This window comes from Gopherus flavomarginatus, chromosome 3, assembly GCF_025201925.1.
Source record: "Gopherus flavomarginatus isolate rGopFla2 chromosome 3, rGopFla2.mat.asm, whole genome shotgun sequence".
Classification (NCBI taxonomy): domain Eukaryota; kingdom Metazoa; phylum Chordata; order Testudines; family Testudinidae; genus Gopherus; species Gopherus flavomarginatus.
Window position 1 is genome coordinate 229,309,380 of NC_066619.1, and position 16,507 is coordinate 229,325,886.

Here is a 16,507-nt window from a genome sequence, read left to right on the forward strand (position 1 = left end):
ATCTGAGTTACTACAGAGAATTCTTTCCTGGGTGCTGGCTGGTGAGTCTTGCCCACATGCTCAGGGTTTAACTGATCGCCATATTTAGGGTCCAGAAGGAATTTTCCTCCAGGGCAGATTGGCAGGGGCCCTGGAGGTTTTTCGCCTTCCTCTGCAGCGTGGGGCTCAGGTCACTTGCTGGAGGATTCTCTGCACCTTGAGGTCTTCAAACCACGATTTGAGGACTTCAATAACTTAGATATAGGTTAGGGGTTTGTTACAGGAGTGGGTGGGTGAGATTCTGTGGCCTGTCAGACTAGATGATCATAATGGTCCCTTCTGACTTTAAAGTCTATGACAGAAGCTTGTAATCTTGCAGCAGCAAGCTTTGAAACTAAGTGTAGCTCATCCCAATACATTAACTGGGCATATTCCAGCATAAAGAAAAGTTTTCAGACTCATACCTGTGCTAGTTATATGAAAATGTCATGGGAGACCTCTAACATCAATATTAGGGTGGCAATAAACCAAAAGGGAAGTCAAAACCTGGGGACGGACCAGATTTTTATTTATATTCCATGAATAAATCCAGAAATAATATTTGGAGCCTCACGATAGTTGGTGTGGTACAGCCACAGTAATTTACAGTGCCTGCCCTGAAGAGTTCACAGTTGAAAGAGGCAAGACTGAAAATCAGTTAGAGAAAGAAGTATAATTATCCCCATTTACTGACAGAGAACTGTGTCACAGAGCTATTAAGTGACTTGTCCAAGGTCAAATATGAAATCTGTGGCAGAGCTCAAAACTGTAAGCCTCTTAATCACAAAATCATCTTTCCTCAAATGATGTATAGTCTAGATCTAAAAATTGCATTTATGCATGCTAAAATTCTACAAACCATGATTTGATGCATAAGTTGATCAGAGGAGTTAAAGAGATGTTTAACAAGATTTCTACTTTAAAAATGCCTTTCTAAAGTCTCTGCTTCACTATTGCACAAGAATAAGCTCATGAGGCCTAACCAGTTATGTAAACATCAAAAGGCTAGAAGTGGTGTGTTTTTTTTCTCCTTACTAAAAGGAAAATATATCCAAGATATAAACAGATTGTGGACATCTGATGGGGGACACTCATCTCACATGAGCATCTCCTCTGGGGGCTGGAGGTGTATGTGTCCCCGTTCTCTCTCACTGCTTTAGCAGTGCTCTCTGCCAGAAGTTTTTCTTTTTCAGGTGGGTTTTTACTGAATCAGCCCTCCGGCCGAGTCACACATAATCCATGCATGAAACAAAACAGAACCCTTCTGGGGTAATCAGTCCAACAGGGCCTATCCCAGTAACCTTGCTGGCCTTCTGCAGCCCTCCTTGGGCTAATTGTCAAATAGTCGTGTTCTGGAATGGAGCAGTGCCCCTAGGCTTCCTCCCTGGAGACTCTTCACTGTCTAGTGAATAGACCTAGCTCTAGCACAGGAATAATTCTATCATGTGTAACTGTTAAAGTCTGTATAAGAACGCAAGAACAGCCATACTGGGTCAGACCAAAGGTCCATCTAGCCCAATATCCTGTCTTCCAACAGTGGTCAATGCCCGGTGCCCCAGAGGTAATGAACAGAACAGGTAATCATCAAGTGATCCATTCCCTGTTGCTCGTTCCAAGCTTCTGGCATACAGAGGCAAAGGACACCATCCCTGCCCATCCTGGATAATACCCATTGATGGATCTATCCTCCATGACTTTATCTAGTTCTTTTTTGAACCATGTTATAGTCTTTGCCTTCACAACATCCTCTGGCAAAGAGTTCCACAGGCTGACTGTGCACTATGTCTTTTGTATGTAAGACTTTATACTATTTGTGAAATTTCTTTGCATCCAAATTCTCTGCTTGATATTACTGAGCTGTAAAATGAAACCTTAGATAATTCTTGTCGCAAGGGACAATGAATAGTTTCACTGAAACTATTCATTCTGTCAGTCATTTACAGTGACTTTCTATTTTATAGACTGTACCAGAATACAAAAAGATATCACAGCCTGAATAATAAGACAGACAAGTGCATTATGACATGCAAACAGAAGTTTCTTATTTATCTTGATGCATGTTGACTTTGCTAACACTTTTTCCCCTCCAAAAACCCAAACACACATTGGAAATTTTTCATACTTGTATTAAGGATGTGGAATCTTCATAAAAAAAACAAAACAACAAAACACCCAAACTTGACTATATTTAAAAAACATACAAGGAAGATAGCACAGAATTTTTATTATATAAGATACATATTATAAAAATCTGTGTTTTCTTTGTACATTTTTAATATGGTATTTACATCAATAGTAATGCAGTAGGAGGCAGAGTCTGGGTCTCTCTCTGTATTCAAGAAGTACCTACCACATTTTGGGTACTACCACAATCTAAATACAGAAAGCCAGAGAAGCACTATTTCCATACACTGCTGCCTGAGACAGGGCTCCACAGAAATAACAGGCTCCTCTGCATGCTAGGAGATGCTGCAAGGTTAGGGAGAGGCAGTGAGCCTGATCTAGAGCACTAGGAGTTTGTCTACACAGCAACTGGGAGGTGTAATTTCCAGTGTGGAAAGATATACACATGCTAGCTCTGCTCAATTCAGCACCTAAAAGTAGTGTGCTTGTGGTGGCCTAGACGGTACCTGCCCTAATACGTACCTTGGGGTTGGGTGGGACTGTACTCAGGCAGCTAGCCCAAACCACCACCCATGACACTGAAGCCACACTGCTATGTTTTGGCACAGCATGAGCAGAGCTAGCATGTGTATGTCTTCCCGCACTGGAAATTAGACCTCTGGCACATCAGTCTGACTCAAAACCTCATTCCCAGGCAAAATGAAGGTCAGCGGTTCAGTACTGCCAACACCACAGTCAAAAATCATGAACATTCCTACAGCAGCCCTGACTGGTTGCTCTTCCCCAGGAGATGGGGAAATCATAGGGGGATCTTCCTTGCACAGGGCCCAGTCACACCGGGACTGGGATGTCTCGAGTCATTGTGAGACTGACTCCAGCAGGAGCCAAAATCGCATAACTCACAATGAAAAAGCTGAGAACACTGATGGCTTGTGGCTGCCAGGCATTACTAACTCTCTGAAACTCCATACCCTGGCAGAATAAGGATAGGATGTTTGTGGCAACAAAGGATATCTCGCTCTAGGAGGCTCCTGAAATGCTGCCTAGAGCACTTACATTTGTCTTGTAGATTGCAGGGCTTCCTTACCATTGTTGCGGTGGCAGAGGGAGAGTGCTAGAGCAGTGCTCTACTAGGGAGACCGGAGGGTTAAACTCTTGCTGCTGCAGTGACATAGCTCAGGAGAGGAAGAGGGGAGCTACAAGCTTAAATAAAGTCGATATTGAACAACAGCAACAACTTATGAAACAAAGTGGTGAGAAGCAACTGAACTGCAGTGCTTAAGTTGTGCTAGAATACTCTGAAATGCCATTCTGGCACTTCTTTAAGGAGCCAAGGTAGCATATCAGTACATCTGACGGTGGCAGGCCAGGCTCCTTTTCCTCCTTGTCTGCAGAGAATCCTCCAAAGTTGGGAAGTGCCAGGCATTGGCAGAGTGTGCTCAGTGGCAGGTCAGTGAACAAAGAGCTGGGGAAACTGCAGCCAGGAACAGGCAGGGGAACATGGAGGCAGGAGCCTCCAGGAGCTAAGGGCACAGCTAGAGCCAGGTGGTTAGGAGCCAGGTAATGGGCTCACTTGAATAGTATAGAGCCCCACGGGCAGCAGAAGATGGGCACAAGTAGGGGGGAGACAGGGATGAGATGGAATCTAAGGGGAGTGACCTCTCCTGGTCCTCCCCCAGTGCCCTATCTTCCTCTCAGCTCCTCCCATGATTCCCTGTTCTCTTCTGCTTCCTCCTGAGGCATTCCACTGCCCTACATTCTGACACTTTTTTTTTTAAAAGAACTCCAGCACTGTTGAACTGCCATCTTGTTCCACCACTAGAGGCAGAATTTCCGGTGGACTGAGCTGAAGGGCAGGGCTCAGTCCTGAATTCTCCAGCAATAACACCACCTCCAAATTCCAAAAGTGAGAGGCATCACTTATTTGTTATGAATGAGGAGAGAAGCTGTGAATCAGAGAAAAACTCTTGATTTGATCTTCACTGTGTACATTTCCGGTACATTTATTCATCTTTAAACCTTTTGAAAACCTTATATTAAAAACAAAAATGCCAAATTTAGACATTAAGAACACATAAAAATGCTTTTATCTATTCAAAAGGATATATTCTCACCTTGATGCATAGTTATCTGATGCATTTAGGGCCTGATGCAAAGACCAATGAGTTAATTGAAAGTCTCCCATTGACTTCAGCGTGTCTAAGATCAGGACCTGGTGGCTAAATCTTCCCCTTCCCATCTATGGGGCACCTAAGACCCAATAGACAGGAAAACTGATATGGTTTCACTGCATGGAGTGAGGAGTCCAAACAGTGGATCACTACGTAGGGGGTGAAGTATGCTTGTGGGGGCCCACCCATAGATGCTGGAACTAGGGGTGCTGGCAGTGCTGCCGTAGCCTCTGGTATGAAGTAGTAACAACAAACCAAAGACATGGTTTCCACTTTCAGCGCTATAAAAATTGTCCCAGCACCACTGGGCCCATCTTCCCAAACATGAAGAGCGCTTTGGAATCTATAGGACAGGGTCATCAGTGTGGATCCACTTACTAAATCCTCCAAATTTGGGAGGGAGCAAAGTGATTACCAAACCCTAAGGTTTTGGCTGCTGCTCCACAGTCTGGGGAATTTGTTTCTCTTCCACCTCCCTGTCCCACTCACGTGAGAAAGGTAACTGTGATTAGTCACGTGTTACAGCTTTCATTGAGTGAGCATAACATGATCAGAAAAAGGGTTTAGAGAAATCACAAGTTTATCTTTACAGAAATGTTCATGCAGGTCTTCATCTAACTCCCACTCAAGTTACTCAGAGTCTTCTTCTTGACATTAATGCGAACTGTAGTGGGCCATTTATCACCACTGGAATTGAAGGAGAAGTTAGTGCAAACAAGGACATGTCTAGTCAGGTGTGTCTTTTCCATAGAAAGAGCTCTGGAAGGATAATCTATTTTCATAAATATTTTTACTATTTTTCCAAACTAGAAAACACGTATATTCTCCTCAACATTTAACAGAGCTGAAAGCAGAGACAAAATAGTTTTAAAATTAGCAGACAATACAAAGAGAAAAGAAAAGAAAAAATTCTGCTGCTCATTTAAAGATAGAAAAGGAAGGAAAATATAAAATAGTACTGTACCAGGTAGATTGTTAGAGTTGGCAGTTAAATAGACACACAGTACGAGACAGCATTCCTCAACAGTAAACAGAAGCAACACTAGGTATCTTCTTAATCATATAGTAAATAAAGTGAAAATGCAATACCTGTTCAAAGCTTCAATGATATTCACTGTCAGAGCAATTTCATATAATAGCGTACTCTGATTTAGCATGCCTTGTTCTACCCATTGGTTTCTGAAGGATACTCAGTAGTAGTATGATATGTGATTCTGCAACAAATTGAGCCTGACTGCTCCCATGTATGTAACTCTGCAAAATGAGAGTAAGAAACAAAAATAAATCATCATCATTAAGGCTGTGAAAAATGTTGAAAAAGACATGATTTAGCATGTGTGTGAGAATTAAAATAAAACCTGTCTTGCAAAATAATGCATAAATAGTGTAATGCTTGCAGAAGAAATATACTTCTAAAGTTAAATTTTTATAAACCATTATTAAAAGCAACCCATCTGAAAAGCACAGCTAATGCCCAGGTCCACCATATATAAAAACTGCTATACTTGATTGGCCACCCATGAATTGGAAATCCCACATATTTTGAAATTTAATTTACAAGCTTCATCCACCTGAGCAATTTCAAGTTCTTCATCCCATTGCAATTTAAATGATGGGAGGGATGAGTAATAGATAGCACTTAGCAACTACTAACACCGATCAACACGAGTGTGCGTGTGTCCATCTTCTTTGAAGATCACTTGTTGACTGGGGAGAGTTCAGGGATATGTCTGAATATGGCTTTTACAGATATTCAAACGTCAAGTGAAAAAACAGGAGGCTTGAGAAAGGATGTGGAACTTTGACAAAATATTAACAGACTATCACACACCATTTCATAGGCTACAAAATTCACAGAATCTTCAACCCACTGAAGATGCTGCCACTTCTATACCTCCTTATCACAAGATATTTTAGTTTCCCACATGACTGACCTCACATACACAGCCATTGGCACTCATTTCACAGAAGCACTAAATGCCGCACATCCCTTCAGTTAAAGTAGGTCTCCCAATACCATCTTACCTGAAAACAATGTGTCCTCATACTCCTTAGCTTATACAAAAGAATTTTACTGAATCCTTGAAAAAGTCTACATCCTTTCCCAGTCTCAGAGTGGGCATCGTATTTAGCATCTACTCTCATATCTAGAGGGTGAAGAAGAGTGAGGAAGCGGGGGAAGGAAGGAGGATCATCCTTGCTGAGAAAGGCAACTTGCACTTGTTCTCTCAAGGCACAACAATTGAATAACATTGACATGAGCTCCAATCTGGTCATGATATTCTCCCCTTGTATTTGGCTTATTTACTTTAGTTCCTCCCACCCCAAAGAAAAAAGAAAAAAAGAAACCTTGACTCAGACTCAGAAGGTTAAAGTTTTCTATCCATTTTTGTTTGTTCATATTGAGAGTTTCTCTGTATAGTGTTTGGGCTGTCTCTTTTCTCTATGTTGTATGCTAAAACACTTACAATAAATAAAATAAGATACATGTATTAGATATGGAAACACAGTTCAAAGAGCAAATCTACTCAAAATTTGATGTTTTTTATATATAGCCCAATAATGACTTGAAAATATCCTATTTTGTGGACTTATTTTTAAACAAAGTAACTCATTGAAAATTTTTAGTATGTTTTCAATACAAAACTAGCTGTTACAAAATTACATGTAAGTCAAAAGTTGAGGGATAGTGAACACCACCACTAACTGAAACAAAAAAAAAAGGGCTATAGCCAGACAGTGAAATCAGCTTGTCATATTATTTTTTGAAATAATTATATACTCATCAAAAGTCAAACACATTTTTAAAGCACCAGGGTAAAACCCTGGCTCATTGAAGTCAATGGCAAGATGCCAAGGGGAGCCAGTATTACCTCTCATATTTTATAGCTTTCACTTTTTAAAAAAAAAAATTTTGAATGTACACTATCGATGTTAGGGCCCAAAATGATTTCAAACTCAAAAGAAAAATAAAAAATGCTGCTGCTTCAAACACAAAAAATGCCTTTATTCAAACTGACTAAATTTCGGCTGATGTTATTATGATAAAATGCATAGCCCATAAGATATAAAATAATTGTTACTCAGTGAATGGCTACCTGCTATTCTTTAAAAGTCATTATATATGTTCAAATATTCATTTTTGCTTTAGTTTGGTTAAGAAGTTCATATTTAACAGTGATTTTCCCCAACCCAAGTAAAAACTATTTTTTTCTAACAAGAGAAAATGACTGATCTTAGAAGATTGGACGTTATGATTTTACAGTAAGGCACAACACAAGCCAATCTATATTCCGTAGGTTTTTGACAAGCCAGCCAAGAAACTCTAACTAGCCCAAGACTGAGGAATGTCAAAGAAGGGAAGGCAATACTAACATTTTTCAGTTAACTTCAGAATAGTTAATGATTAAGTTGAATTAAACTAAATTGATTCTGAAACCATCATTATTTGCTCCGCCGTCAGGGGCGGCTCCAGGCCCCAGCAGGCCAAGTGCGTGCTTGGGGCAGCATGCCGTGGGAGATGCTCTGCTGGTCGCTGGGAGGGCGACAGGCAGGCCACCTTTGGCGGCATGCCTGCGGAGGGTCCGCTGGTCCCGCGACTCCACCGAAGCCGTGGGACCAGCGGACCCTTCGCAGGCATGCCTGCAGGAGGTCCACCGGAGCCGCGGGACCAGCGACATGATGTCGAGCTTGGGGCGGCAAAATGTCTAGAGCTGGCCATCTGCTGTGTTAAATAGCATAAAAGGGACATTTGTATTGCTCTTCACATTGCTACTTACATATGAGGCTGACTATAATTACAGATCCAAGCTAACAGTTATTCCTGCTCAGCTATCCAATGATAGCAGTTGCCTAACTAACCTATAGTCCACATGGCTATATGCTACCGTGGGAACAAATGGAGACCAATTTGATCCCAGCTCTCTCTTCGCATGGGAAACAAAAAACTATCCCCAGGCACCTTCCAATAACAACAAGGAAAACTAAATTTTAAAGTGTTTTTGAAAAACGGAGGAGAAAAGTAAGGTCTTCTCTGTGTACATGTATAAATCTCTCAGTTGTGACATTTGTGACTTTTACAAACGTAGCAGACAAAAGTATACCAAATACATTCCTAATTCAAAAAGAAAATATCTGCAGTGGACTTTGGTCCACACAATTATGGTCCCGTTCCTGCAAAAAACACTTAAGCACGTTTCATGACAGGGGACTGGACTCACCTCACTGTCCGTTCCAGTCCTACAATTCTAGTGTGCCTTTATTCACCTGAGCACTCTCATCTCATTCAGTGGGATGTCTCCTCTACTTTAAGCATTTGCAGGACTGGGGCCTAAACACGCACAATAAATGGTGAATGTCTCCTACTTCTCATTAAAATTTTAGTAGAGTGTAGTAGACTAAGACTTCATTATGTTTACAAAATATATTACGGTATATTTACTAATACAGTATTAACTGTTTTATCAAATCATCAAACTAAACTACATTTCTCACAAAATAATATTTTTGGTTTCTTACACATAATAAAATCATTTTTATTTTTTAAAAAAAGTCAAGAAATGGGCCAATACCCTAAGTTTCTCTCTCTCTCTCTCTCTCTCTCTCTCTCACATACACACACACGGGAGAGTTCAGCTGCACTTTTTATGTATAGAAATGTACATGTAACCTACTTCGGCCCATCTCCAGGGTGAGCTAAATTGCAAGGAAAAAGGAACAGTGGGGATTCAAGGAAACAGTCTTCAAGAGATAGTGTTGTTAAACAATGGTGATGATGCTGACTTGTTATCACATGAATACAGAAAAGAACAAATCCCTTCTGTACGTGTAAAATACCTGCTATCAGAAGGGGTCAGTTTTACTGATATACTTTTAATTGTCCCTATTTCATTAAAGCAATTAACATTGATTTTAACAAGTATGAGTAACATGAAATACTAGGACAGTTACTTGTTCCATAACTGGCGTTCTTTGAGATGTGTTGCTCATATCTATTCCACAGTAGGTGTACGTACTCACCACGTGCACCACTGCTGTGACCCCTGGAGTGGCCCCTCTATAGCGCTGTAAGGGGAGCTGTGCGCTCCCCCCCACACCAGTTACGGAACAGGTAACTGTCCTTTCTTCTTCAAGTGCTTGCTCATGTGTATTCCACAGTAGGTGATTGCAAGCTATGTCTGATGGAGGTGGGTAGGAGTTCACAGCCCTATCGAAACCAGCGTCATCCCTGGTGTGGGAGACAATCGCATAATGCGACGTGAATGTGTGCACTGAGGACCAGGTAGTGGCTCTACAGATGTTCTGGATAGGGACATGGGCCACAAAGGCAGCTGACGAGGCCTGGGCCCTTGTCAAATGTGCCCTCACGATAGGTGGTGAGGGAACCCGTGCTAGATCGTAGCATGTGTAGATGCACAATTTAATCCACCAGGAAAGCCTTTGGATGGAGATCGGTTGACTCCTCATGCGCTCAGCTGAAGCAACAAAGAGTTGCGAGGACCTGCAGAATGGCTTAGTTGGATCCAGACAGAACGCGAGCCCCCTGCGCACAGCAAGCACATGGAGATGGTGTTCCTCATTAGAGGCATGAGGCTTGGGGCAGAGGACATGCAGGAAGATGTCCTGGTCCATTTGAAAGGCAGAGACCACCTTAGGAAGGAATGCAGGGTTTGGGCGGAGCTGCACTTTGTCCTTGTGAAAGACCATGTGGGGGGTTGCAGATCAGGGCCCTGAGCTCCAAGACCCACTGGGCTGACATGATAGCCACGAGGAAGGCTACCTTCCATGAAAGATGAGATCATGAGCTTGTGGCCAAAAGGTCAGAATGGGGGCCCGTGAGACAGGATAACACCAAGTTTAGATCCCACTGAGGAACCAGGGTTCTAGCATAAGGAAAGGACCGGTCAAGTCCCTTGAGGAAACACCCTGTCATGGTGTGGGAGAAAACCGAGCAGCCCTAGACCGACGGATGGAAAGCTGAAATAGCCGCCAGGTGCACCCTGATGGAGGAAGGTGCCAGGCCCTGAGTTCTAAGGTGAAGAAGGTAATCAAGGATAAGTGGGAGTGAGGCAGCCATTGGGGAAGTACCCCACTTGCCCACCCACCTGGTGAAACGGGACCACTTGACTAGGTAGGCTTGGCACGTGGATGGCTTCCTGCTTCTAGGAGGACATGACTGACCCCTTCAGAACACCTTGCCTCCTCTGCATCTAGCCATTGAGCAGTCATGCTGTCAAATGGGGGGCGGTCAGGTTGGGGTGGAGGCGGCAGCCCTGGTCCAGGGAGAGTAGATCTGGAAGGAGCGTCAATAGCCACGGAGGGGCCACCAGCAAGCCCAGGACAGTCCTTCACCAATGTTACTGGGACCAGGCTGGGGGGATCAGGAGGATGCGTGCCTTGTCCGTTTTTACTTTCTCCAGGACCTTGCTGATGAGGGGAAATGGGGAAAAGGTATAAAGGAGTTGACCTGACCATGACAGGAGGAAGGCATCTGAGATCATGTTCCTCCCCACCCCCTCCCCTGGAACAGAAACTGGGGCAACGGCGGTTCTGTCACATCGCAAACAGGTCCTCTTGGGGAGTGTCCCATGCTCAGAAGAGCTGGTGAGTGACCCCCGAGTGGAGTGACCACTCATGTTGGGAGGAGAAAACCCCACTCAAGCAATCGGCCTGTGTGTTGTTGATACCTGGCAGGTGGAAAGCCTTCAGGGAGATGTCTTGGGCTATATAGAACTCCCAGAGGCTGAGGGCTTCCCTCTTTGCCTGTTAATGTGAAATATCACGGTGGTGTTGTCCGTGAGAACTCTGACCACCTTGCTGCATAGCTGTGAGCTGAACGCCACACAGGCTAAGCATATCACCCTGAGTTCCCTGACGTTTATGTGAAGGGATGGGTCTGCAGCTGACCACATTCCTTGGAACTGTGAGTTCCGTACATGGGCCCCCCAGCCCAAGTCTGACGCATTGGACACTAGGTCTAGTGATGGGGTAGGGTCCCAGAAGGGAATTCACTGGAGCATATTGGTCAGGCAGTCCCGCCAATTCTATGTACTGCACTGGAACCAATGTCGACTTGGCCTCATTCACGAAGAGGCCTAGGTTGGCACACGTAGTCAAGAGCAGGTCCATGTGGTTCTGTACCTGCAGTTGCGAGCTGCCCTTGAGTAGCCCGTCATCCAGGTAAGGACATATCTGTATCCCTCAGTGTCTGAGGTAGGCTGCTACTACTGCCATACACTTTGTGAACACCCTGGCCAAATGGGAGGACCATAAATTGGTAGTGGTCCTGTCCCACTAGGAAATGGAGGAAGCATCTGTGTTCCTTGAATATATGGACATGGAAGTATGCGTCTTGAAGGTCCAGAGCCCCATACCAATCGCCACGGTCCAGAAACGGTATGATACATGCCAGAGAGACAATGCAGAGCCGGCATTTTGCCATGAACTGGTTGAGGTCTCGCAAATCTAGGATGGGCCTGAGTCCCCCTTTTGCTTTGGGGATAAGGAAGTAATGGGAGTAAAACCCTTTCCCCCAGAACTCCCACGGAACCTTTTCCACTGGTCCCAAGCTGAGGAGCCGACGCTTCCTACTGTAGCAGGGGTACATGTAATGGTATATGTGAAGGGAGGTGGGTAGGAGGGTAGGGATGAAACAAATTGTAGCGTGTAACCCTTGGAAATGGTGTTGAGGACCCATTGGTCCGATGTTATTCGGGACCATTCCACAAGGAACGCAGAGAAGCGGTTGCTGAAGGCAAACTTTATTGGTAGGAGGGTCCTCTCAGGGGCCACCCGGGTATCCTTCTGCAACCAGTCAAAACCACTTCTTTCCCTGCTGCTTGCCCCTGGAGGGCCCAGGCTGCGGGGCAGAGCGAGACTGCCTCTGAGGTTGCCTCTTTTGGGTTCTGGACCTCTTGTAGGCAGGTTCGTATCGCGGCTGGATGGAGGTTTGCGGCTTATATTTTTCCTTGGGCGGAACATAGAGCCCGAGGGTTTGAAGGGTACTACGCGAGTCCTTCATGCCATGGAGCCTCACGTCTGTTTGTTCTGCGAACAGGTCCTTGCTGTCAAAGGGAAGATCTTGCATCACAGATTGTGCCTCCGTGGGGAGCCCAGACAGCAGAAGCCACGATGCCCTGCACATAGACACAGCCAGGGCTATGGACCAAGCAGCCGTGTCAGCTGCATCTGACGCCGCTTGCAGAGCAGCCTTTGTGGCAGCGGTGCCCTTCTACACCAGTGCCTTAAAATCCTTCATTTCATGCTCTGGAAGGAAGGGCTCAGAATCTTGTCTTGATTCCTACAAGTTAAACTCATAGCGACTGAAGAGTGCCTGGTGGTTGGCCACCCGGAGCTGGAAGCTGGCCGACGAATAAAGCTTCCTGTCAAATGAGTCCAGTCTTTCAGAGTCTTCATTTTTAGGTTTGGGTCCTGGTTGACCCTGTCTTTCTCTATGATTGATAGACTCCACTACTAGGGAGTTGGGGGCCGGGTGGGTATAGAGGCATTTGTGTCCTTTTGTGGGCACAAAATATTTGTGCTCTGCCTTTTTCGATACCAGCGCAAGGGAGGCCGGTGTTCACCAAAGAGCATTGGAGATGTTAGCCACACTTTTGTACAGCAGGAGGGCCACTCTGCCTGATACCGCGGATGAGAGCACGTTGAATAGCGAGTCCGAGGGCCCCTCCATCTCCTCAGCTCGGAGTTGGAGACTGGACGCTACTCGTGACAGTAGCTCCTGATGAGCCCTGAAGTCCTCTTGCGGTGCGGAGGGGAGTGGTGCTGCAATCTTGTCATCTAGTGCACAGAAGAGGGCCGGTATGGGGCTCTGCACATCAACCAGTGCGACAGGATCCACTCCTTGGTCAGACTCCTCGTGCGGTACCGAGGAACCATGACCCACTGATCTCTCTCTCGGAGGTCTGGATAGTGCGGCTGAGGGAGCCTCCAATGCCCCTGCTATCGACCGAGGGCCTGGCTGGGCGTGCACGGGGAACTTGGGGGTCCACTGGCACCACTGGCCTTGCCATGAAGGCCCTTGCCACAGACTCTGCTGCAGCACTGGTAGCACCAGTTGGTTTGGATGGCCTGGCTGGGTCATAGTGGGCTGCATGTGGGTCGAGGTCAGGGTTACCAATGACTTATCAGTACCGTGGGAGTGGTATGAGCGGTGGTACCAAGAAAGATGTCTGCTACGGGACCAGGACTCTGATGTCGAGGAATGGTGCCGCCTTGAGCTGCTGCTCCTTGAGACACTGCGATGCCTGGATCTGCGGTGACGCAGAGCTGGCCATTCCTGCCGGGAGTCATGGGCACGGTGCCTCAAGGCAAGAGAGCTGGAGCCTGACCAGCAGTGGTGCCCGTGTCAGCAGCACCTTTGGTAGCTCCACCGAGAATGGGAGCATCTACGGTGTCTGTGCCTGTCCCGTCAATACTCTCTACTTGGTGTGGAGCAGTACCTGGAGCTCCACTCCGATGGCAGCCGACCAGACAACCTGGTGGGTGATGAAAGTGGAGGCCGGGAACTGTGTCCTGACAGAACACTGAGTGGCGAGCAGGCCCAAGAGCGGTCCCCTGACCAGGATCTGTGCCAGGATGGCGTCGACTGTGGAGAGCCCAGCGGCAGCTTGCCTCTAGAGCAGGGGCCGGGGGTGCCCTGGGCACCTGCAGAGTCATAATGTCCTTGGCCACCTGCAGGGCCTCCAGCGTCAAAGGCATCTGGGGAGACCTGAGTTGACACAACTGGGCTGCTCCGCTCGACCTGAGTCAGAGTTCTAGGGTCCAGGGGGGAACTGGGGCTGCTCAACACAGGTCTAGCCTCACCCCATTTTCTCTCGACGCTTCTGAGAAGATGGAGACTTTTTCTGCTTCTTCGACAGGGCGCAGTGCTGGCCACCAGAAGTTGCAGGGAGATCACCGCACACCGAAGACGAAGTGCCAGGTGCAGATTCCGCTTGGCGTACCAGGGTTGGAGCCAGTGCCGACTCCATGGGAAGGGCCCGAAGTCTAATGTCTCTCTCTTTTTCATCCTGAGTTTAAAGGACCTGCAGATCTTACAGTGGTTGCTGTTGGAAGAGTCACCCAGGCAGCAGAGACAGTTGGTGTGTGGGTCACTTCTGGGCATCGAATGCCTGCAAGACTCGCACGATTTAAACACTAACTAACTAACTAACACACACAGGTACTACTAACGACAAAACGAGTTCTGGGACGAGCTACAGCAAAGCTGGAGCAGGTAGTTTTGATGCACCGTCACTGGTGGCAAGAAGGAACTGAGGGTGTGCGGGGGGGAGAGCACGGCTCACCCTTTAGTATGCTATAGAGGCGCCACTCCAGGGGTTGCAGCAGCGCTCCCCCTGCGAGTACTGCTAAGGGAAAAATTTCAGGTACTGGTACACATGGCGAACATGCACACTTACTGTGGAATACACATGAGCAAGCACTCAAAGAAGAACTTATTTTATGGAAGCAATCTGGCAGCTCATTTTTATCCTAAATAATACACTGCACTACTGACTTTTCCTCTTTCTGTATACATATAGTAGCAATTTAAACCACAATAGCATTTTATAGACTAAGATCTACATTTTTATTCTATGTTGCTGATACCCTATGATCACAACCATTGTTTTGTCATGTCTAATTTGTTAATTCTAGCACTATATTTATTCTACCACGGGAAGATAATTTAAATAAAAGAAAAAAAATTATTCTCAAATCTTACTGTTAGTTTCCTACCAATGTGTCCTCTTATTTCATGTACACAAGGCTCTCTTCACATTTGACTGCACAATAGACAAAGCTATTTAATTTTTTTTTTTTACTTAATATTGTTACATGACCTTACGATCTACTTATTGATGGGTTAGCACAGTCAGCCAGAGCTTTAGGAATAATGATGCAGGCATGAGCTCAATAAACAACAGAACTACATCTGTTTATTACTGCAATAGGATAGAGAGGCAGCTCCCTGGCTGCTGCTGGTTACTGTTACCAAACAGCTATGCTCTCTTTGCAAGCAGGAAGCATACTCCACCCTGATCTTCTCTATCGAGTTGCTTTCTAAAACAAGGATCCTTTTCTTCCATGTGGGAGAAGCCACAGTCTTTAGGGGCTGTCTGTGGGAGCCAGTACAGTAAATATGTTACAAAGTACTGCTCAAATTACATTGTGTGGTTTCTGGTATCAGCAGGAAATATTATAATTCTTCAGTGTATTCAGTCAATGACATGGGATTATTTTACATGTAAATATCTAGACCTCAAACCTGCAAATTAACATTCATTTTTGTTAAGTGCCAACAAACAGGTCTGGTGCTATAAAAGACTGAACACTGAGTTCCAAGCTCTGAAAATTTAGAGTTTAATTTTCCATTTTCTTGCTCTGGGTGTAGCCATTTACACTTGGCAAACTGAGTGTAAAATTCTACTATTCTGATATAATAGATGGTCTGAGACCTTGACATTTACATCAATTTTGCATAGATGTGCAGACTACTTACAAGGACAGAGGAGTGAAGAACCAGTTTCTTACAACATAAACATGATAGACGAGATGCGGAAATGCTTATACTGTAGCACCAAATGCCTAGAATTTTGTAGGGTTTTTTAAACTTGAATTTTAAAAAAAAACCTGAAAGGGTCTAGATAATTTAGGTACAGTCTTCCTGAGAAACAACCACCTCTCCAAAGGATATAGCAGCGGTAGAGATCAGTTGACACATTGGAGCTGCTTGCCCACTGATATAATTGGGAGAGGATGAGGGGAAGTGTATTTTAAATTAGCTGCCCTTGGTTTTGGAACTGCCTTCCAACACTGGGTCATTAAGTCCCAAATGTGGTGACCTTTAGGACATGCTGGAATATTTGCATGTTATGACAGGTCTTCCTGGGGGAGGAGGAATGATTATGGATGGGAGGGAGGTAATGAGACAAGTCATGCTGCCTGTTGGGAAGGATTCAGAGCTCTGATTTTTAAAATATGTTTACGTATTTTGTTAGAGTTGTTTACTGTATGCAATATGCCTAGGACACAAAATACATACAAATGACTTAATGAAATAAAAAAAACAAACAAGTAAAATACTGGTGCTTAGATACCAAAGTGATAAGTGACTTAAAAACACCTGAAATATATATTTTCGTTTATTACATCATCATAGATACAAAGTATTAACTATTTAATTTTAAATAAAG

The 16,507-nt window shown here is 44.9% G+C and overlaps 1 protein-coding gene across 5 annotated transcripts in view; it reads right to left on the reverse strand.

The window, feature by feature from the left end:
• Positions 1-16,507, reverse strand: part of TUSC3 (tumor suppressor candidate 3) — a 498,607-nt gene that overhangs the window by 246,492 nt on the left and 235,608 nt on the right. For all 5 annotated transcript variants that reach the window (XR_007773580.1, XR_007773581.1, XM_050947920.1 and 2 more), the window contains one exon: positions 5,504-5,567. Coding sequence is in view for 3 of the 5 variants with exons in the window: in XM_050947920.1 (XP_050803877.1) it covers positions 5,504-5,567 (64 nt within the window). In the remaining 2 variants the exon portion in view is untranslated. The remainder of the gene's footprint in view (positions 1-5,503; positions 5,568-16,507) is intronic.